At 47.6% G+C, this 24,324-nt stretch overlaps 1 protein-coding gene across 4 annotated transcripts in view; it reads left to right on the forward strand.

Annotated features, from left to right (window-relative positions):
* Positions 1-24,324, forward strand: part of LOC114842173 (neuroligin-2-like) — a 315,730-nt gene that overhangs the window by 58,444 nt on the left and 232,962 nt on the right. For all 4 annotated transcript variants that reach the window (XM_029127784.3, XM_055506120.1, XM_055506121.1 and 1 more), the window contains one exon: positions 12,839-12,988. In XM_029127784.3, the coding sequence (XP_028983617.1) occupies positions 12,839-12,988 (150 nt within the window). The remainder of the gene's footprint in view (positions 1-12,838; positions 12,989-24,324) is intronic.

Consider the following 24,324-nt stretch of genomic DNA (forward strand, 5'->3'; position numbering starts at 1 on the left):
TGAGGCACAGAGCAAAAATCTGAATTCAGCTGTCTGGGGATTAAGAATGGTTCCAGCTCGCCTTACGGCTAAGTTACAGAGGATGGACATGCACTGTATGCCGACACACATACACACACAGGCACACACACACAAATGCAAGCAAACCCTTGTTGTTGTGCAGACACACGGTTTTGCACCTAAACAGATGCACACGCATGCATGTGCACTGCCCTTTGTTCAGTATGAGGTGTGTTTCTTTTTGCCTCCTATCCGCGTCTCGCTAACTCACACACATGCACCCGCTACGTCTTTTAATGCAGCTCAAAGGGCTGTCTCTTCAGGGCTTCTGAAGCCAAGGTAGCCGGTGGCGCTGAATGCAAATGACCCCTTTCTGCACACACAGAAACACACACATGCTCACACACCACACCAGGTCCCAATGCTCACAGCGCCTCCTACAAGACTGAATGGTGAGAGCAGAGAGAATGGAGGCAGACAGGGAGACACTGAAAGAAAGGAGGGATGAATGGACGGCAGAGAGCAGGAGGTTATCCAGAGGTAAGGCCTGCTCCCCTGGCACAGCATGCGCGCTGCTATGTTCACGTAGGAGAAACGCAATGCATCAGTGTAACGTAATTCATCACTAGTTAGCTAGTAGCTGCTGGGTTCAGACTGACGCTGAGTGCTAATGACTGGGAGTTCTATTTAATTTATGGCATGCATGCTGACAGAAGCAATACGCCGGTTATACGCTGTCAGATGGACTAAAAACACATCTCACACAGAATACAGCCTTAAAGCAATAAACTATACGTCCGAAAATTAACATAGACGAGCAAAACATGCAGAGGAAACTGCATGTTTGCATTTTGCCCACAATACAGGTAGATTTTATCGATGCAAATATACCATAAATATACAGAAAGCTTGATGCTTGATGAAGTAAGCTAGTTAATATTGTTTCACTTACAGAAATGAAAATGTATCTCTCCATTTTTAGATAGATGCCATCCATTAAAAATGATAATTGTCCCTATTCAAAAACAACTCCCCGCCATCATTCGGCTCTCAGTCAGGCAATCTCCAAACCATTTGGCTTGTGCTGTATTTTAACACGAGGCAGTAAAGGCACCAACAGCAGCCCAGTGTACGTACTGCACCGCACTGGGCACACTTTTCAGCACCACGGACAGCGCCGGCTCGAACCAGCACACGCGGCATAATGAAAGCAATTTGTACATTTCTCCTGGTCATTGGCTGTGATAGTGATCCCATTACACACATGCATAACACATATCTGAGCCAATCTGTTATCCTGATTACTAGATCGTTTTAGGACTCAATTAGGCCTGTTTTGGTTGAAAATGTGTCATAACTTGTAAACATACGGTATGCATTCATTGATGCCTTGTTTGAGGGGTCATAATGCGGCTCAGACACGCTGCGCGTCTTATCAGGCATTCAGAAAAAACTACTACTATGTTTCCTAACATCGCAGCTGCCTCCATATTCAGTGTTGGAGCTGCTCTTCCATTATTTACCTGCATTGATGCTTTATATGCACCAACGTATTTACACCTAATGGATAAATAAATTGAAGTAAAAAATGTTTTCACTTAGGACTTACATTTATTAAACATTGTATTATAAATCAAGGTTGTTTGTAGAAAAAAATCCAATCGAAAACCCTTACTGTACAGAAAGTAGCAGTAGCTCCAGGTTACGTCTTTAGGCAACACAACACATTTACTAGGTGTTTACTGTAGGTAAACTTGAAACTGAGCAGTCTCAAAGCATTAAAGTGCCACATACTATGTTATATTACAGCCGAGAGATCAGCCTTATTTCCCCAAAGTCTCCTTTAGTGAAATTTGTTATTATTATAGAAGATTTTATTGGGACAAATTGCTATATATAGAAAGAGATATTCCAGTAAAAATAGACTTTTCTTTTAAACCCTGTCAACTAAACCTACACAAAGATATGAATGCAGACGGAGTCAAAGAGTCAAAGGAAAACAGAAGAATGCATAACAACATATATATGTGCTGGTGTCTGCGTCTTGGTGTCCCTTCTGGGCCTTTGACCTAAATTACTCCCCGTGCTCCGTCTTGGCTCTCCCTCGCTGTTCCACTTTGTCAGCATTAGGAGCTCAGCCTCATCCGCTGGCTGGTTAGTGATGTCCCAGTGCGGCAGCCTGTGGTGGAATAAGCTCTTACAAGGCCGGCCTGAGAGGACGAGGTGGATTTAGATGGATGAAGGATGGATGGCAAAGGGTCAGCCTCAAACAAGCTTTGTGCGTCCCTTCTTTCTGTACACGCTCAGTGCGTGCCTTAAAACACACTCTGCACACTGCTGCAGCTGTTTGCCCTGTTGCTGTTGTGGATATACTGTAGTCATCAAGTAGCAGGATTTTTAAATTTCAAGGTATCTGAAAACTGCGGTGGCGATATGTAATATTACAAAGGCAAACGACTCAAATTGCTGTCTTTATAAAAGAGTATTGGAAGTTAACCTTGCATCCTGTAGACACTTGGCATTCTAGGCCTCCTTCTTGGCATGGAATGAGTTTGTCTACTGTACCTAATCGATTTGTAATATGTGAAAGAGGCTTGAGATTTCCCCATCAACGTTTTAGGTGAATAAAACGCCAGCTCAGGCGGTAGATCAGCTTGGGCGCTCCATCCTTCGTGTTTTTGAAAGTGTCAATGAGTCCAGTTGTAATGCGCGTTGTTCACACAGTGGAAGTAGTAGAAACTACAGTCAGTGTTTGATAGTAACGCCCATTAAAAGCCCTCTCTGTCTTTAGCGCTGAGGCACGTTAGGGCATAACGTGCAGCCCGCTATCTGCGCAGCGTCTGATGCCAGTGGCGTGACTGGTGATCTAAATATCAAACGGCCATGCTGAGAGGTGAGGACCTCTGCACTACGTGCGCATTGATGCTGAAACGGCAGGATGAGTTCAGAGCCCGCACGCGTTGCTGAGCGGCGACGCGACGGTGGCTCCGGCAGCGAGGTTACCGCACAGAGCACCAACGGCCTTTGTTTGGGGCAGAAACAGCCGCGGGGGTTGGACGGATGCGCGAACGCACAAATGCGCATTAGTGCGTTTGTTTTTCCCGGACCGAGGTGAGGTAAGACAACGTGCCGCAGAGATTAGCTACTGAAATACTACACGCATCGGCAACGCGGCAACTGAGCCTGACGGCATTTTGATAAGTCAACATAACAACCTCCCACCATGTTTCTCTTGTTTCCCTTGAACTCCCCCGCCTTCTCCATATGTCAGGCAACATAAAGACTCTTTACTCTTCAAAGGTTAGCCAATGAAGAGCTCACTACACCTCTGCTGACAAAACTGCAAATGTCAAAATGGTTAAAAAGGGGTTTTCTTTCTTCTTTCTTTCTACGTGCCTCTTACCTTTTATATGGAGAGACAAACAGTAGATGTTGTTCTAACAGATAAATTATATCATTGAGCGAGAGTTTTCCCAGCAATCGATCACCTGAAGGAGAGGAGGTAAAGACACAAACACACATCTGAGCACAAGTGGGAAACTATTTGTTTCAATTAAACTAAAAATGTTTAACAACTTTTATATCAAGTATAAATCCTTTAAAGCAGTTGTCTGCTTTTGACATGAATAAAATCTCATTTAACAATTTCAGTCGTATCCAGAAATGAACAATTCGTTAATCGCCTTTTCTCTGCCATTTACACTTGGCGGTTCCTAACATTACAGTTGTACTTTGGAGGAACCCAATCTCTAAATTTGTGGTTTAGGCTCAGACTGTGATTTTTGTTTCCTTTTGTATTCTGTCCCTGAACACCTCACAGCACGGATGACCTGATGCCTTCAAGGGTCATTTCCCTCGGAACCTAGAGACCCTCAGTGCGAAACGCCAGATTCAGATCAGATCACAAACACGTCATTGAGTTGTCAGTTCAACTCACTGATTTGTGTTTTCATTAAAAGTTCCGTGCAGACTTTCCACACGAGATTCAACTTGACATATGAAGTAATTGAACTATTGGATTCCATGTCTTTATTCTGTCACCTTATGAAAAGTTAATGCAGCAGCTCACAATTTTTCCACCGTGATCAATATTCTCGGCCGCATGTACAGTATACAGTACCTGACACTGGCTGCGTGGTGACACGATAAGCCATAGCTAGTGTAAAGTAATGGGGTTTTAAACTCTAAAGCCCACATTGGCCATGCAGCATATGCATGAACGCATGAACACGTACACCTTGTGCTCGTGTGCATGGGGAGAAAATGGCTTTAACCTTCATGCCTACTCCATCTTCATCATTCGGTAAATGTCACTCCATCTGCTTTCCCTCTACTCTCCACAGGTCTGTTTACCTCTTCCTCGTACTCTCACCTTCCCATCATCCTCATCTCTTTTTGTCCAATCTTAATCTTTACTCTTTGTTTGTCCTATTATATCTCTTCTTCTCCTCCATACACGTCCCCTTCATGTCATATTCGCCTCTCACACCTTTGACGTTAAAACCACCCCTCAGCTGCACTTTCTCTTCTTGCCTCCTGCCTTTTCAGGCTCTCCTCCCATAAACACAGACATTTTCACTCTGTCTTTTTTCCTTTTTCGCCTCTCCTTTTACACGCGTTATTTTGAAAACCCTACATCAGCATCCCTCTCCATATTTCTTTCCCTTTTCCTTTCTCTCCCCCCATCCTTTCTTTCAGCTTGGATCGATAATTCCCGGCCTCTCAGTCCGAGGCGGTGAGAATGTGGCAGCAGGAGCATGAAAAGGCAGAGAGAGCTGACAGAAAGAAAGAAAAATGGTGTATAAAAGGAGAGGGGGGGAAACAGAGGGAAAGTGAAATAGATATGTTGTTGGAGAAAGGCAGCCAGAAAGGGAGAGAAAGAAAGAAGTTTCAGAAAGAGAACTGCTTAATCAAACCATGTTTCACCCTGACATTCCATTGCTTGGTCAGGATTAATCACCTAACACAACTACTTACTGTACCTTGCATTAGCATTAGCTTTAGCATTACTTGGCCTTATTATGAATTGTAGGTCGCGTTCACATGTGCTGTAGCATCAGCCTCAGTGACTGCAGGTGCTGGGTTTGAACTCGTCCAGCTCAGCCTACTGGGCATCTGAAGGAGTGTTTAATTAGCTGGAGCCGGTGTTTAAGAAAAGACACTGATTAATTATCACTGATATGAGGAAGGAGCAGTCGAGGAGCCCGTCTGTACAGTCATTTGACTTATTGAGCAGTCAGTCCTCACTACTCAGGAAGGACAAGCTTCAAATACAGCAGTAGTATCAGCAGTGTAGATTTAGTCTAATGTGCCCATTTGTTGCATTTTTCTTCTTCCGTGCATTCAGAAGCAGCTCCTTTAATATTAAATGATTAACAGATATCTTGTGGCTATAGCTGTTTTAATATGTGTTCTACGGCATTCATTGTCATCGATCTGCAGGGGATGGAGCAGACCCTGTTTAGTTCAGTTCTGTTAAAGGCAAAGACAAAGCCTCAACAGTAAAACAGCCGGAGAGAATTGGAGAAGAAGAACAGTGTTTACGTTTGCATAATAAATAATTCAAACGTTGGAAATTAAGAGATGGGCAACATTAGCCCAGTTTTTTAAGCAAATGCAACCAACGGTGGCATTGTCTCCGTCTCAGTTCTGCACCTGAATCTATAAACAGTAACAAGCAGTTGTGAATCAGTTTGACAGATTGCAGACCAAACTTTAGGGTGAGTAAGACAACACCAGACAAAAGCCCACAGAAAGTGATAAATCAAAAAGGTACAAGTTCATAGCTCCAGTAGCCATTTAGCTCCTGTAATGCTTTTGCTGGCCTAAGGTAGACCTGTTAGCTCTGGTAAACTCTGGAGTGCTTTGCTCATTTTCCAGCTAGTGGCTTCAGACAGGCTGGGACAGCAGTGTGGCAGCCTCATCCGTCTCTGTCCTGTAACTTGAAAATTCCCCAAAAGTGTGTGTGTGTGTGTGTGTGTGTGTGTGTGTGTGTGTGTGTGTGTGTGTGTGTGCGTGTGTGCGTGTGTGCGTGCGTGCGTGCGTGCGTGCGTGCGTGCGTGTGTGTGTTTTTTTTTCCACCTGATGCTGCTACAGTCAAGGTTACAGTGCAGTGAGTGAGATGGACGAGAGGGAAGGAGAGAGGTGCCTGCAGCCATCATAAATAGTCTTGTGCCTCAACAGGAACACAACGTCTGAACATTAAACAGGTCATTGCAAAGAACAGACGGATGCACATGTCCTTCTGTCCTACAGTGGAGCACACACAAGGGCACAACAGTTTGTGTTCTGCGCTGGCAATTTCCAAATGAGCGCCTTTTAGTTGCAAGAGGTGAATTGAGACCTAACGACAGAGCTTCAACAACTACTGTAATTGTGGCAGGTTCACTAATCATGATCATGTACATTATACCCATTCGCAACGTTTGTGAAGGGTGCGCGTTGAGCGTCACCTGAAAACTACACACAATCCCACTCAAGCTGCAGCTCATCTAAAAAAGCGGCCTTTGCACTGGTTTATAGTCGCAGCGTCATCCCGGCCGGTCCTCCGGCCGTGGCGCCGTGGCGCGATAACGCAACGGAAGGCTGTCAGCAGAGTGCGTCCGATGGCTGCGCGTCTAACTACTGGATCGCACCAGAACATCGACTTACGGCGTGTGAAATGGAGAGTGAACATGTGGGTTCATGTGCCCCCCCCACACACACACACACGCACGCACGTGCACAAGCCTTTTTGAGTAATTCATCGCAATTGCACTGCAGTATTTTAGCTCCAGGGCGATGACAGCAGCCCTATCTCCTCTCTCTCTCTCTCACCCACACACACACACATACATACACACACACACACACACACACACACATGCACGCATACCTCATACTGCTCCAAACAAGCGTCCATCATTCACGGTCGACACTCACTCACAAGCCATCAAACCCAGTTCCATTTCCTCGTACATCAGGCCGGACTGTCACACATCGCCTAAATGAGTTACTCAGCACCTACTTACTCTGACTCTGCCTCCACATTTATAGCACACAAGCACACACTCATTCATATCTTTTGCAGAGTAATGGCTCTGTGTTTGTGTATGTTCCATTTCTCCTGAATCAACAAAACAATGTACTGATGTACATACAGACTGCAGTAAAAGTACTTACACTATTACACATTACAATGGGCCACACACTAATTGACTTTTTTTCACAAAATTGCACAATCAGACTAAGGAGTGCATGTTTCATGTGTAGTTAGTTCTCTGTCTGAGTGGGTAGTAAACAGCTCACCTCTAACGCTGCTTCAGGAGGTGGATCCGTGACCACCAGTCAGGCCTTTATGCTGATGTTATCTGAAGCCAAACAGGGCACTTTGAGAGACTATTTAACAGTCACGATAAGGCAAGAGAGCTGAAAAGAGGAATGCAAACACCTCCTGGAACCTCGAGAACTAGCTCGAGCCACCTTTGAAATAGTGCTAGGTTTCTTCAGGACACGATTCTGACATTTCCTCAGTGACAAAAAAAAACAACCTGCACCTAAACCATTGTGAAAACATCTGTAAGGACACCTGCAGTTTAAAAATACAGTATGGATAAACTATCCAAATCCAGATGTGATGGTGTGAGTTATCTTTTGCCAACAAAGGCATTAGAAATGATAATATTTGTTTGTCTGCATACGTATGAACGTTTGATTTCATAATGACATCATATTCAGTCAGTCCGTACGCACAAAACATCACAGGTACTGATTCCGTGAATAAATACATGTCGGCTGTCAGAATGCCTGCACGCCACTGTATCCTGAGAGCCGGTTTTGCATGCGTGCGTACTGTAAGAGGATGCGTAAGTCTGACGTTTGTGAGCGTGTGTGTGTGTGTGTGTGTGTGTGTGTGTGTGTGTGTGTGTGTGTGTGTGTGTGTGTGTGTTTATGGCCCTCGGGAAAAGCGGAGCCAGAGTGAAGCCTTATATAACCGGCTTCAAAGCGCGCCGCAGTCCGCCTGCCTGCCTCTACCCCGCAACACAGACACAGCCAGGCTTACTGGGAGAAGGAGGAAGGCGGTTTTCACAGGGGGAGGGATGAAAGGAAGAGCCGGCGCAGAGGAAAGCAGGCGTTTTACGCACGGAGCTCGGGAACATTCTGCACGGGCGTCTTTAGTCGCGGCAGAACCCAGCAAAGGCAGCTCACGCAACAGGTTCCCAACATGCAGTACATCATGCTGTGCCTCACCTTTCATAAGATAATCTTAATAATAATAAAGTTTTTAATGGTAAACTAAATTGTTAGCTTCATTGAAAAAAATAAAGATCTGATAATGGTTTTTATTGCTCTGAAACAGGAATTGTTACAGTAACTGTCCAGTTGTTAAATATTTCAAATATTTCTCCTGCCTGTTTTGACTGTAATAGCTTCTTCTGTTATTTTTGTCAGCTACACATACTGTGTGCAGTGCGTGGAGGGGGTTGATGGGAGCTGGGTCATGGCTCCCCATCACACTGCACATGCCTCCTCAGCTCCCTTTGATTGGGAAAAGAGTCTTGAAATGTCAAGAAAAACTTTTTTTCTCCACTGGCCTTGATTCACACCACTAGGCTCCTCGCCCACTCGTCCCAAAAAGATGTCAATCAAGCTTTTTCCCAGCGTGTCACCGGGTCGCTAATGCTTGCTTGATTTTTGCTCTCTAAAAGCGTTGGCTTCTTTTACAGGCAGTTTAATGTTTGCGTATCATTTGTTTCTGTGCATAAACCACAAACATGTATGTCCAGATGTTTTATGCCACAGTGTACTGTATGTGTAGCTCATATTGTAACATTATTGATCAATCGACTGAAGTGTTTGTGCAGACTAAGGCCATCGGTTTCAGCTAAGACACAGTGATGATGCTTTATCCTAATAGACGGAACATAATTGTCAGGGTCCCCTAATACTGTAGCTTCAACCTGCTGTCTTGAGCTTCCTCACACTATGGAGGTATCCTCAGCTTGTCATTGCTGACAAACAGCTGCAGGAAATCTGACTTCTAAACTCACACAGGCTGGAAAACGTCACATTGCCCATTGCTCAGGTTTTAGCCTCTTATAAATCCTATTGTATAAATGACCTTTTTTTCATTGTGTGATTTGAGTTTCATGTTGAGGAGTTCCTGTAGAGTCCACCTTGCTGTATAACAGTAAGCAGCCATGTTTTACTTGTTCTGAGCAGCATCCTGTAATAGAGCAGTAAGTCACAAACTCAGGAGAAATGCATCCAAAGTTCAGGTAATAAAATGTGAGCAGTATTTATATAGGGCTTCTTACTTTCCAAAATCTGAGGTGAAGTGTGCTGTTTAACATTTTCCTCTTGAAAGGTGAGGCGACCAATATGCATTTCAAAGTTTTGTTACTACCAATAAACAGCTTTATTCCTTTCGGCCCATAAATGAAGCGTAATGAAAAGCCCTCCAGTGTGGGGATGATGAGGCAGGGCCACGAGCAAAGCACAGCACTTCTCCCTCAATACCTCACTTCCAGATTCTGACTAGAAGAGAAGGCATTTAGAAACACTTTGAAAGGTTGATGACGTAGTCACGGTCATGGTGAACCACACAGTTCATCAGCAAATAAGAAGATGACGGTGATTTCTCTCTCTCCACTGCTCTTTTCCGTTACCAAACACCTCCTGTGGGCAAATGGGGATCAGATTACTGTACCTCCACCTTTTACCTGCGCTGCTCTGTGCAATTAGCCGCATGTTTTCTTGTCATTTGGAATTGACACACTCCTGTTGTGCCATGTAATTATTCCCCCCCCGGTAAGAGTTTTGTGGTCTAACCGCTAACTAATCACACAAACACACACACACACACACACACACACACACACACACACACACACACACACACACACACACACACACACACACACGTCGAGCCCTGTGCCCCATTTATCTGTAACGTGTTTAACACACCTCTTACCATTACAGGGTCATTGTCTCTCTGCTTACTTGTACCTGTAACTGTCTAATTAAAGGTGTCTTGGTGGTGTCTGTGGAAAATGGTTTAAACGACTAATGTGCATATGATTTCCTCTGTGCTAAAATGTCACTGCTAAAATTTGGAGGTTTGAGCATCAGGACCCACATTTTTCCTAGAGGTGTCCTCTTCTTTGCCTGTTCTTCTTCTTCTCTGTGTTTTTCTGGTGATCTGGTGGCAGGAAAGGGTTGGGTCCTGTTCTTCAAACTGCAGAGGCCTTACAAACACCCCCCCCCCCCCTCCTCAACACCACCCTCACTTTAAACCCACCACCTACCCAGCTGCCACACAAACCTAGAACCGGGGAGCAAACAGTGTTTAAGGAGGACGAGGGAGAGAGGGAGGAGGAGGGACAATGGCAGCCATTTTCTTCTGCAGGGGGAGAGAAGGAAATCACACCAAAACCAGTTTTCTTTGATCTTGTGTCTTTTCTTGTGATAAATCTGTGTCTGTGATGCATTTTGTTTTTGTTTTTGTACTCTTTTTAAGGAAAAAAAAGAAACAACATTAAGCAAACATGAACTCTTGCTGATTTGTAACCTTGCGATTGTACATGATAAATGATAGAGCCCACGGTTGGTTGGTGCTTTATTTTGTAAGCTTCGGAAAAGCTGCCTATTCCACCGGGGGATCACACGGGAGTGGGAACCTACTCACCCACTGCCCATATGTGGGCACCGCTTGTTAAACTTTAGCGGCGATGGGAACACAACAAAGCCAGAGGCGGAGAGGGAGCCTGAGATAGGTCAGGCAAAGAGGGAGAGGAGAGAGCGAGTGCTTGTAGACCCCGAGGGCTTCGCTCCTATCTGTCACTGTGCCACAACCATTTGCCCTGCAACTGATCCATGGACTCCGGGTGTGCAGGTCAACCGCGACAGCCCGCGCGTCGGTGCCCTACGTGGTTGTGGGTGGGTACACGTGTGCATCTGCATCCTGTCTCCCATGATGCCGGTGGCCGTCAGTCTTCATTCCCCAGTGCAGGACACGCAGATGCACGTGTGTGTGTGTGTGTGTGCGTGTGCGTGCGCGCTCATTTGCCACTAACGAGATTCAGGTAGAGAAACGGCGAAGGGCATCGCTCAGAGATGCACGAGAGCAATATGTTGCCACGGCAACAGTCAATGAGACTTTGTCCATGTGAGAGTGACTCATGTAAGGAGAGTGAGAGAGGAGAGGCGGAAGCAAGTTGAAGTGAAGCAGTTGCCATAGCGACTCTCTATCGCGGGAGCCTGTATAATTTCTCTCTCCCCAGTGTGAGCGGGTCTGCTCGACAGATGCACCAGGTTTAGCGTCATGGCTGTTAATGTATAAGGCTGCCTGTCTGACACGGCTGGTGATGTAGCGTGCGTGAAACATTTGATACGACATATAAATATGCTGTAGAAAAACAACTTTCAAAAGGAAGCCAAACTCCTCCATCCCTCTTCTCCGCTGACAGATGCTGTAGTGGTTATTTATGTGGTTGTTCTGCGCTACTGCTCTTTCGTCTCCGCAGGCCTACACACACACACACACACACACACACACACACACAGGGAGACCAACGGTGGCTGTCACAGTGCCACGGCGCTAAGTCCTTTGCGCCATATGCTACTGTAGGCTTCTGGCAGGCCTCAGAACCGCTCGCCTCAGTCAGCTGGGAGACTGGTTCAGAGGCCAACGAGGGCCCACGAGGGAGCATCCTGCCTGCACGCGCGGCGCCGCGGGAGCAGGCATATGCCAACGCCTCCCGTGAATGACACCGAGCGGATGCCTTCTGAAATGATTTACATGCCGGCGTTTGTTGTCACTGTCTTCATAGTTGTCGTCCCACTGCACAATTATGTATCTAGGAGGAAGATCTTTTTCAGATCAAGGTTCTTAACAACCAATTTAAACTAATATCCATGTTTTCCTGGCGGTAGAAATGACTTTGTTATGCTAAACCTTTTGATATTTTTTAACCTGAGCCAGACTCCACCAACAGCTTCCACCAGAGCAAAATGACAGCATCCCAGTAAACAGCGGGCGTGGAGCCCCCCCACAGGGGAGCGGTCCTGGAAATAAGTGGCTGCAGCCGCGGCTGCAGCTCAGGGGCGATGCAATTAGCATTCATGAGAGTTTTAAGGTGCAAAATAAGATGAGGAAATTATGGAAATTCATCACACACCCGATGTATTAAAAGCCAGTGGCCTTTTATTATCTGGTGATTGTGCACAGAACGTTCCTCGGACGCGGGCGCTGCTCCTACACGCTCGGCTCTAATGCGTCTCCTCGCGCCGGGGCTTTTTTACCTGCCGTAAATTGGCGCTGCCCGGGTGCTTTCAGAGTGTTTACTGTATTGTCCCTGAGTGGCTTTTTCACGCCGCGTTAAAACACCTCCTCTTTGCAGCCGAGAGCTCTCCGGCGGCAACTTTGACACCGGCGCCATGAGCTCCCGCAGCGAAAGGAGCCGCGGCGTGCGACGCCGGTCCGCTGCCGCTAATTAGCGGCGCGCGCCCTCGCGTTTCCGTGCCCTGACAAACAACCTGGTGCAGATGCCATCGATCGCACGCGTGGTGCCGCGCGAAGTGAAGCCTGCTACTGCCCCTCCAACATCACCGCTTTAATCGGCAGGAAACGTGATTAGGTTCCTGCACCGGTGTCTCTTGTTATTGCCTGTTTGCTGGAATCATTGTCTCAAATCTACATGACCCCCAGCTCATTTGTAAGAGCTGGGATGTGATGTTTGCTCATCGTATTATGGTCCAACACAATGTGTGATCAAGGAGAATATGAGAGGCATAAATGCAGTTATTGATCCTTCTTCTCTGCTTTTCTCTCCCCTCTGCGCGTCTGCGCTTCGCGTAGACATTCGCGACCGCAGGAAGAAGCCGGTGATGCTGTTCATTCACGGGGGCTCCTACATGGAGGGCACGGGCAACATGTTCGACGCCAGCGTCCTCGCCGCGTACGGCAACGTGATCGTGGTGACCATGAACTACCGGCTCGGCGTGCTCGGTAAGTGAACGCGCTCCCTCTTCTTTCATTCTCCTATTAGCTCACCGCTGTCACACTTGACTCAACAGCGAGGATCCCGCGCCGTTCTCTCCTCTATTATTCCACTCGGCTCTCTGAATGTGTAATAGTCTTGCTTTCTTTAAATGCCAGGGCTTCGCCACCCACCACAAAAGTAGTATTTTGCGCCTCCTATATTATAAACAACATTAACGCTACAGGAAATCAGATAATCTACAGGGTTTTACAGTTAAGTCAAAGCCATTCGGAGATTTGGGGCCTCAAACCAATCTCTATTTTCTGTTTCTTCACTGCTCTAATTGGTTTGTAGTGTGACTGTGTACAAGTCCCGAGCCTTTCACTCCTCGTGAAATGCGAATGCATCATGATTAAAATTTAATTAGAGGAAGGTCACAAGATGTTACCAGTATCTACTTATTTCAAGCAGAGAGAGTCATTGAGGGATTAGTCGCTATTACAGGGCTTCCCTTGGTTTCTAACACTACCTACAGTACAGTACAGTACATGCTGCCTGGGCTCTGTCCTGTGAGGGCGGAGCTTAAGTAATGTGTTCTATGTTACTGTATGTTGGTTTCAATTAACATGTGTTGATTACACTTTAAAACTAATATACTTTTAGTTCATTCTTAAGTTTACAAGTATGGTGCCATACTTGCACAAGCAACAGGCTCCATTGTAGTATTTTTATAAATGCTAATAAGGTTTTAGTAACTATATTATTTACTAGCTTTCTGTGATGTGACAGCTCCATTACTGAATTACAGAAAAGCAAAGAATCTATACGTTTACGTTTACATTTGCGTTGACTTGTTCTTGGTTAAGACCCACGTGACTGAATGGAGTTTTCCAGTTGCTTTAATTAGCTCGGCATTTAGCAGCTGCCCCGGGCCAATGGGGCAGACGCTAATCGTTTGTTATGCGAGCACAAATCAAGCCTAAGCCTCTCTTTGATAGCGAGAAGCCTGTCATATTGATCTGTTTCTATTTTAGCGGTCAAATTGATTCACAACTTTTTATGCCCAATGGATTTATACTCGCCGCGACCACGTGACCAGCACTCTATTATCTAATTGTCTCCTGAGCCGTGCCTTCAGTCTCCGGTTATAGTGCGACAGTAACTCTCGCAGAAAGTCCTTTATGCGAATGAAGAGGAACAAGCACACAAATCAGATCCAGATCTGGCATTTTTACCGACACAGGAATGCATCGCGCCGTACTTCATTTTAACCGCACGCGGCCGCCCGGCACCTCCAACCTCTAGACGTCTGTTTCACAGCGGTACACTTCATCCTGCAAAGAGCGCGGATGAGAAGGAGGAAAACGCCTTGGTGAAACGTTTTGGGTTGGAGTGCGGCGGGTTCCGATGCACTTTGGAGCTGGAGCTTCCACATACAGTGGGAACGCGGCATCCGCAGGCGTTGGCTGTGAGCAAAAACAACAGCGCTGCATCTGTCTATCAGCTCCTTGGCGGCCTCGTCATCGTTTCCCTGAAAACACACTTGACTTCTCCTCTTTGTTACTCACCGCACTAGCTCCCGCTCCACTGAGACCGAGTAATTTGGCTTGAAGAGGAGGAACATGCCTCTAAGGAGGCAGGTGCTAACTAAAGGAAACTAAGTGCATTAGATATTTCATTAGCTGAACAGAGTGGGCTGCTGGAAGCCGTTTCAAAATAGGCTGCCTCACTTTGATTTGTTTTGTTCCTTTTTTAAAGAACATTACTGTGGAGTTTTTTGGCTTTACAATGGCAACAGCTTTTCATTTGCATGTAATTACCTAAAGTGTTTGCTTTTCACTGTATTATTGAGTTCATCAACATTTTTGTTGTGACCGGATAATGAAATGCAATCCAAAATGTGACTGTTTCCAGCAAAGCATGAAGCTCTGTCTGACAGGTGTGCTCCTCTGCTTTCTGTTCCTATGTCTTTGGTGAGAGGTAAATAAAGACCCCGGCTTGTATTTGTGCTGATGATTAGAGTTCCTATGTGTAAAAATACTGTTTTCCTTTCCCAGTCAACTTCAAGGAGCCTCGGTTTCTTTCTACGCTAGCAAACAATGACTGACTTTCTGCTTCTACACACTCCATTTTATTTTTGGCATTTGTCGACCTTCAGGATTTAACAGGTTTCAAACTTGTTTAGCGAGCGACACTTTTCCAACACGCGTTCCGTTGTTCCCCATCGAACAGTTGCCATTCGGCTGAAAATAACAAGACACCAACTTGTGGCGCAACGGAGTCATTTTGTAAACTGTTTGTGTTTCCTTTGAGGCGTCTTACCCCAGCTTGAGCCTAGTGTGCCGAGCTTTAGATGGATAAAAATAATCCTGTTCAGAGGGAATCTAAATAAGTGGATTACTAACAGAAGTTCAGTTTTCCAATAGCAGCCGCTGCTTCTGCAAATCACTACAGAATTTTGCATCAAGGAGGAAAGAGATAACAGTAACATTAAATTCTCTGCGATTATTGATGTGTCACTGCATCTGAGCTGCCGCAGCCTGGATTTTGTTTATTGCCTGTGAATCTGTGGATTCCTTCCCTTCCTCGTCCCTCTCTCTCGCTCCTCCGCTCCGACTCTCTTCTTTCAGTGCCGTATCTGTGACTCTCTCGTCACATCCTTTGAGTCAAGGGGGAAAGCAAATTGAGAGGGACTTCGTCATTCGTATGCAGAGCGGAACTCGCAGCCATATCCCAAATATGAGAGCCATCCACTGCAATTCGGTGGTGATTGGGAGAAATGTGAATAATCGTCCGCCCCGTGCGTCGTATATGATGGATGGCGGTTTTTACGCGGAGCGGGGCCGGCGCGGCGCCGCGCCGCGCTCACAAACAGGCGCCTGTGTGTTCGGAGGCGGCGCACATCCAACGTGCGTTCATGCATATCAACGTCTGCTCTGTGGATCCACGGCAAAGCTACCGCTCGCGTTTGCGCTCCTGCACACGCGGATTTGGAAGGACGATGCAGGAATGCGAGAACTCGCCCGTGTTTAGGTGCAGCCGCGAACGCTGGTTTTCACGCCAGCACTTGCGATCTTTGCCCGAGATGCTGTGCAGAGCCTCCGTCGCCGGCCCACGTTATCGTGACCCACTAATCCCACCTCTAATTACAGCCCGGGTTGCAAGGTTTGGCTTCGGCGTATGTTTTCAATTTTGGAGAGTATTTAATAACTCTGACCATATAAACGATTACAGCTGGAGCTGAGTTAATTTGAATGCATCGCCGCTAATTAAGACTTAAGTCTGGTCGTCTAAATCTGGAACGCAAAGGAAGCGTGAGGTCCGGGCGGCTGAAACGTGGTTGCTGGGACTAATAAGGAAGAAATGCTTCACCTGAAAGCACTGAATAACTCCTTTAAAACAAGAGGTGACTGCTGTGTTAGAATATATCAAGGAGCAGAAACCTACAACAGTAAGTCAAGGCCTTTGCTTCATTGTTCTGTGGCAGCAGGCGACCTGTGCTCCGCACGCTCCCTGAACGCCTCGGCGGCTCTCGCCTCCGCAAACACAGTGTCATTGTGGGTGATCGCGAAGGCCGCGCTAAACTCACGGCCGTGGCTCCGTCAGGCCACGTCTGAACGCTCGGTATTTACGTGCTCAATGCGCCGCGACGCCTCCACCCGCCGGCATATCGCGCCGCCTGCTCCTAATGACCGCGCGGTGGAGCAGCTGATGGCCGGTCCCACACCTGCTTTACACAAACAAACCACACGCGAGGAGGAATCGCTGCAGCAGCGCCGCTGGAATATTGATGATGTTTATTTTCACACAGACACAATGGCCAGAATCCATCATTGTCATGTCCACGTATTGTGATAAGTTGATAATGTAATTACTTTGACAGACCTAAGAGAAAATATGTAAAATCAGTTTCTGCGGCCTTAAATATTAAATAAATGTTTGATTGTTTCTTCTGTGTGCGTGACCCTGACTTCTGTCCTGCCGTGAAGCAGCAGAGAGCCTCCACTGGACGAATACGTCGCCTCGCTTCGCTCTGGATACACGCTATGGATACATAGCAGGGAGTAGAAAGGCTAGTTTGATGAACACTCATTCTCGATTGGATGCGACCTCCATCGCGCACAAAGCCTGTGCACGGAGCAGATGTCGCTGACGGGACCTTACCCGCAGCATCGCGTGAGGGCCGGAGAGCAGTGTCCACGTTCCCCTCAGCGGTGGAGCTGTTACGGGTTGATTTGAGACACGGGTGTGAGTCTGTGCGTCTCATCCCTGCCCGCTGCCTTGCTCAATCACTATGTGTACTGTACTGGAGCTTCCACGGCAACATGTACAGTACGGTGAGCTGCAGCCCCTGCTGGGATGCAGGGTCGCTTTACAACCTAAAATGAATAGCTTCAAGTCACGGCATGCTTTAAATACATGCCACAGTATTTTCAATTCATTCGAATGTTTTACCTCAATATAGGAGACTGAGTTTGTGACATTGCATTGTACTATTTTAGCTTCAGATAAATAATTAAACTGTTTACGTAAATTCAGCCTCTGGCTCTGTCTCTGCTAAAGTCCCTTGGTTTGAAGCTTTACCTGTTTTACATAGTCGTTCTCAGGAAGCATAAAATAATGTGGTGCAGAGCGTCAGTAATTACGCATGAGGGACGGCCATGAAAAGAACAACGGCTGCTGCCTGTTTGCCATCTGGCTGATTAGGAGGCGCGATCTTCTCCCTCTGCCTCCTCTGACACTTTTATTTAGCGTAGCGGGATGCACCCCGCTGCATCCGTTTGCGAATACAGGAGTGCGCAGACTCCCCTCCGCTGCTGGGGGGGCTCTGCGGGGAGTTCCACGGAGTTAAACATGTAATGAAAAGCGCGGCTGGGCCACTGAGCGCTTGACCTGCACTCGGCTGCCGCGGCGACACGCGCGCTCGCGGCGCACGCGTCACCCGCGAGGGAGAACAAGAGCGGAAAAGGGAGATGAAAGTGAGAGCATGAATTCATTCAGACATTAACAGTGATGAGGAGCGCAAAGAGGTGGAACAGCGCGCTACAAAGCGCCGAACATTTTCGGCGCCGCGACACTTGTGTCGACACAATGTACGCGGCACGCGTGCTCACAGGTGGCCGCACGCACGCACGCACACACACACACACGCAGAGGACAGAGTGATAGATTTGGAGAGATGAGAGAAGTGACGGTGGGAGAGAGATGAGAGGGCAGGGAGCAGGAGGGGGGAGAGGGGGGAGGGGGGGTCTGCGTTCGCCCGTGATGCTAAAAATAAAACCTGCAGATCCGCTCCGGAGCGTGCACTAGAGCAGACATTCATCCACTGCGGGCTCTCCGGGCCCGTCTACGCACACGCACGCCTGCGTTACGCCGCTCCCATCTCTTCAGTGCGGCGCTCGAATAGACACATGCACTCGCACGCAGCGTTGAATGAATTCTCCCTAAAATGCCTCTGTTTCTCGCACGGTAAACTAGCGGATTAGTATTCAGGGAGTGAGGATGTGAAAAATGCCGGCTCAGTGCTTCAGCGGGGGGTCTTCAGTGTGTGTGTGTGTGTGTGTGTGTGTGTGTGTCCGCCCAGTTTCATGACCAGGGAGTAGTGTGAAACACAACCTGACAGGACCAGGGAAGGTATTAAGACTCACACAATCTGAACACCTCTCCCAAACTCGCACACACACACACACACACACACACACCAGTCTCCATAGCAACCCCCGGCAGAATTGATGAGCAAAGTCCTCCTGACTGCGTGCGAGGGGAGAGAAAGGGGAACTGTGGTGTTTTAGGTGTGTGTGAGTGCGACTTTGAGAAAGAGGACAGGCTGGTCCTCTCCTTCCCTGAGAGGGTATGAGGACCTCATCTGGCCTACATGACGCACACACACACACACACACACACACACACACACACACACACACACACACACACACACACACACACAGACGCCATCCTGCACTGACACACACGTTAAAACACATCTATCACAGCTTCACTCTCATCTCTCCCTGATGGACTTTCTCCTCCATGTGTCCATGGCCTTGATGCTCACTCGCCTTCTTACCTTTCTTTAGTTTCTACTTCTCTGATGCCCCGTGCCTCCGTCCGTGTTCTCACCTCCTGCTTTCACGTCACCTCTTGAGATTCAGATCCTCAGAAGCACGAGTGCAGTTGTACAGTGTCTGTGACCACACTACTCTGTTTTTATCTTGCTACTAGGATGCAGTTTCTTTATCTTCTTGCTGAATTTCCCAATTACATAAATTTCCCACCGCAGCCACTGTTTAACCTGGGTTCTAAGTTAGCACTATTCATAGTAACGTCACCTTGCTTTATATCCAGAGATCAGTTTCCATCCATTTCTGTAACCTTTACATGTCTGCTGTATTAAAGTAGACCTTTCCTACTGTATACACTATTAATCTACATTATTTCTATCATGAGCTTCTGCCTCTGCCTTGTTTGTTTAGTGCTCACTTCCTTCCTGTTTCTTTCCTCGCTGCCTCATGTTTGTCTCCTGTTCACCTCCTCTGTCATTTAGTCTTCACACCTTGTCCACCCTGAGCATTCCTAACAAAAAAACACTGACTTATGGGGCAGATTATGCTGATGTATGTTTCGCATGTCAGACAATCTGCTGTGGAAGCGAGGAGCCATGTGCTGGTAATAGCTGGGGATGGATCATCGTTACGGAGGGATGACAGCCGCTTGAGTCATTGTGTGGCGTTTAAGTGCAAACTGGGAGGCCGGGGGCTGAAGCCGTTGTCGAGGAAAGCCACACAGAGCATCGTTCATCAGACTGCAACGCACATTATAGAAAACACAACATGCGTCGTATTCTAGTGTTTGTGCTGGGGTGTGATACAGCTTTGTCATGTTTGTGCGTCTGAACCAACACCGAGGCTCATTTTGCATGCAGCCAGAGACCATACTGTACACGCCATCCGACATACGGCATCAGGATCCCACAGTGCTGCTTGTTTGTGTTCCACGCTTCTGTAGGTGTGTGAGTCTGCTGCTTAAAGTGTGATTTCGTTGCTGTGAATCTGTAAAGCAAAACAGGATCACGTGGTCACCTGGAAAACGTTCAGATCTACAAATAGAATAAGGCTGAACCCTGTAGAAATGAAGCCATTTAAACACCACAGCGCAGGAGCTGCGTCTACTCTCTTCGGTGCATTCCTGCATCTCTCCTGACGACTCTCAACAGTCCTTGGAGAACAGGTGTAAAGTTGATGCTCTCACCTGTTGGCTCAAGTTCCACAGAAGGGAGCGAGGGAAGAGTTGTTTGTCAGCTGAGGAAATTAAAAGGTTTCCCACAATGTGTGACGTGATTAAATCCCAGCTCACTGACACCGCTGTCAGCCTCCTTCTACCTCTACCTGTATTTGCAGTCTTTGTAGGGAATTAAAGCTGTAGGAAAAATTCTTAAAAATTATCCATATGAAATTAAATTAGTATTTACATATTTTCGGGGTTAAATGTAAAAATAGCCACATGAAGGTGTACTGTGCTAACCATGGTACTGAGAAACTCTTCCTTTAGCAGCATCATGAACTTTAATTGACATGATGTTTTTATTTCATATATAATTTTACTAAAAGCATAAACCTGTGAGTCGGGGGCCATTCCAAGCGACTGGGCCATTGTTTCATTGAATTCTGGCCCATCAGTGAGAATCCTGCCTGTGCCTGTGAAGTGACCCCGAGTGGCCTTCGCTGGGCGTTTCTTGCATGGGAATTTTGTACGTTGTGCTTCCACCGCGTGGTACAAAACAGCCCCGCTTATCCTCGCACCATTTCCTCCTTGTTCCGCTCGCTGCTTGCGCTTCCTCAGTCCATTACTGCAGCCGGGCTCCGCGCTGCCTCGCGCCCCTCGCGTTCCACAAACACAGGACCGTTCTGGAGCTCCAGCTGGTCTCCCTCGGAGCAGGCGGCGTGTGGACGCAGCTGGACACCCGCCTGTCTCCCTCCACCCTGGACCTCCGATAACACTCTCCGACCCCGACCGCTCCATCAGCACTGCAGTTACCCGGGAAGCCTGTGTGATGCAGTGTGTGCAGGCCGTCACCTCGCTACCTTAAACACACACACCCTGCGCGGATGCTAATGAGGGAGCATGAGGTCAAGGACGGGGCCACTTGATTGACAGGAGGACAAGCGCGATAAGCGCAAACGTGATGGGACACCTGACGCCAGCACGGGTGCACAGTAACACTTACACAAACATAATAGAAGGAGACGGTGAAGGACCCGGGAGGGGGGGGGGGCTGGACGAAGGCGGAGCCAGGCGCGGGCGGGCGGGTGGAGGAGCGAGAGTCCACTCATCCGTGCAGCTCGCTGGCGGATGCTCGCTGGCCCCGCAACAGATGCCGCGAGCGGCATGGGAGCCGGCCCGCACCTGCTCTCCACTGCCACTCCACCTCCTCTCCGGTGCACAGCCTCGCACGCGGGCCCAGGGAGCCCCGGCCCCGGCCAGGCCACCCCGCGGCCCGGCCCCGGTCTGAGCCAGCGCCTCCACCTGGTCTCCCCCGCGCGGGAGCCGAGCTATAGAGCCGTGACGCGCCCGCACGCACGCACCCGGTGAGAGGCTGCCCACTGGAGCTCAAAGGTTGAGTCGCGCGCAGTCCCATTCCTTCCAGGCTGTGAATGTAGCCTATTTGAAAAGAGCTCCAGCTCCTCTATGCATGTTTATGAGCGCGCTCTGTGAATGCGCTGTAACCTTGCGTACGTCGCTGCGATGGAAGCAGCGTAGGCGTCTCATTAGAAGGCTGCAGGACCTGCTCGCACCCGAGCGGGCCGGCGCTGACGGACGCTCGTCCGTCCCAGGCGCTGAGGGCGGCGGATGCGTGTGGAGGCAGACGGCGTCGCCACGACAAGCTCCGGCTTCTGCGTTGGAGCGCCTGCGTTTCTCCACGAACACTTGTGGAGCATAACAGCGCTTCAAAGTGCAGCTAATGAACGACTGCTTGAAAGTAGCCGCGCAATTATTGTAATCTGTTCAACATATAAAACCTATTGCAGGCGCACAGGTGAATGAACACTGTAATACTGTGACTACAGGTGATCCACGGCTGCCCACTGAGACGCAGTGGGACTTCCTGTAATGTATTCTAGCCTACAGCTGCTATATATGAGCGTCCATATACAGCGCTGTCTGACGCATTAGTGCCGCTGCACCCTGGGGTTCAACCCACAAGAAGACTGTGTGATGAATGACGCCTGCTCTCTGTGACGCGAAACTATTAAAGGACACGTTTGTAACATGTGGTCCCAGACAAACGCCTGCAAGTGGGCGGAGGAGGAGTCCTGCGCTGTTTTGAAGAACATCAGCGCAGCTCGATAGTGTTCCCATTCATGTTCTCAGCTGTGATCTTCGCCTACAGACAAGATGGCCGCCTCTCCCGAGCCCTTTTTCTGAAGCCTCTCCAGTCTTATTAGGATGCAGGAGAACAAACAGGAGGCGTCGTTATGGGTCAGAGTACAGTTATGTTTATGATGAAAATAGTAGATACAGTAGTAAAAGGTAGTAATAATTATGCCCGGTACAAGCTGGCTGCTGAAAATCATTTATTGTTGTTTCTTAGGAGCTGAGTTGTCTCCTTGTTCCTCCTCACATTACCTTGTGAAAGCTTCGCATCTCAAGAACTGACCTCAATTAGTACCGCAAACATTTGTTCACGTATTTTAAATAAGAGGGACACAATTGTGGTTGTTAATTGGTTCGGTATAAAAAAAAAGTATGTGTGAAGGCCACAGAACAGGTTCAAACCTGCTCGGGAGAATGAATGTAATACTTGGTGCTTCAAACATGCACACATGGACAGATCCCTGTTTATGAGCAGTGTGGAGATCAGTCGTGTGGGTTTTACAGAATAGCATAGGACCAAACAGCAGGTGCTGCTTTACACATGTAAACACGGGCTGTCTGGGTGACTTTGTGGAAGTGATCTGGCTCTGAGTGGGCTTAGAGCAGATGTGAGCGGTGGAATGAAAAAAAAGCAAATTGCGATTGGCGCCTGATCTGACATCTTGGCAGTGTTCTTACCCTCCGTCCTTAGTGTGAGTGCGGTAAATTGAGTGCGGCCCAGTGTGGGCGGAAGAAGATGAGGGGATTGGGTTTATTCATCTCGTTTCCTCGCACCTTCTCACGCGCTAGCGGGTCCGGGGATGTCAACGTTACTGTTTCATTGGGAGCTGAGGAGATGTGTTTAATTTCACGTGTACACATGCACGTACCGGCAGAGACACCGTGACCTGAACTAACATGGCATAAACCATTTAGGTGTCGTGTGAGGTACTATTTTGCAGCCTTACACTTGCCGTGTACGACACAATGTTGAGCATTAAATATACCATGGATAATGCATGACATGAATATAGCCCCTACACCTCCAGCATTATTCATATACTGTGTAGAGCGTGTGTGTGTGTGTGTGTGCGTGCGCGCGTGTGTGTGTGCTGTAACAGCAGTTCAACTCTCCAGCTGGTTCCCTGGGGGTGTTCTCCATCACCCTGTGCTCCGCATCTCCCAGGGAACCTGCATACAGCTATGAGATCTGCCAGCTGAGATACTCATTGTGCTCTCTCCATAAGTACACATAGGTTGCAAAGCCCTGTTCACACTTGCACTCAGTGTTGGTTTACATCCCCCTACTGTACGTGTGTGTGTGTGTGTGCGCGCGCGTGCGTGTCATTCTCCATCTTTCTGCTGTACCACATGTGCAGTAGCTCCACCACTATCCCCTCTTGCCAATTTACTCATACTTACCCATATATTTGTGAAATACATTTAATTAATACTCTGGAGAGGTGGTTCTTCTGTGGGAAGATGGAATAATGACCAGTAGTCTATGGTATGTCAGTAACATACTGTATTTTATTATGTGAAAATGTGTCGGCGGTGGTTGTTAACTGCACTGAAAGAAACGTATATAATGAAAAACGTGATGTCAAACCTCGTGTAGAGCGGAGTTTAGTTTAGTTCTTGCTGTTGAATTGGATTAATGTCATTATATACTTACAAATATTTTAAGTGCTGTGAGCAGTATTACTGTGTGGAACCCAGGCTGTGTGCTTTTATCTACACGATGCAGGACTTTACGTAAAGCCTTAAGTAGACAGACCTACAGTAGATGAACAGTTGGAAACAGGAATAACTCAACAGTTTGTGTGATTTTAAGTGTGATTGTGTGAGAGTGAAAACGGTCCAAGCTGCTGGCAGAAACACAGGCGTTTTGTTCATTCACAGGACAAAGCTTTGTCCTGTGTGTCTCCTATTTAAACAGCGTCCAGTTTATTTTTTTAACCGTAATTTACAGTAGAAAATCATTTCTTAGGCTAAACATGGTTTGCCTGGA

Source organism: Betta splendens, chromosome 2 (genome assembly GCF_900634795.4).
Source record: "Betta splendens chromosome 2, fBetSpl5.4, whole genome shotgun sequence".
In the NCBI taxonomy this organism is placed as follows: domain Eukaryota; kingdom Metazoa; phylum Chordata; class Actinopteri; order Anabantiformes; family Osphronemidae; genus Betta; species Betta splendens.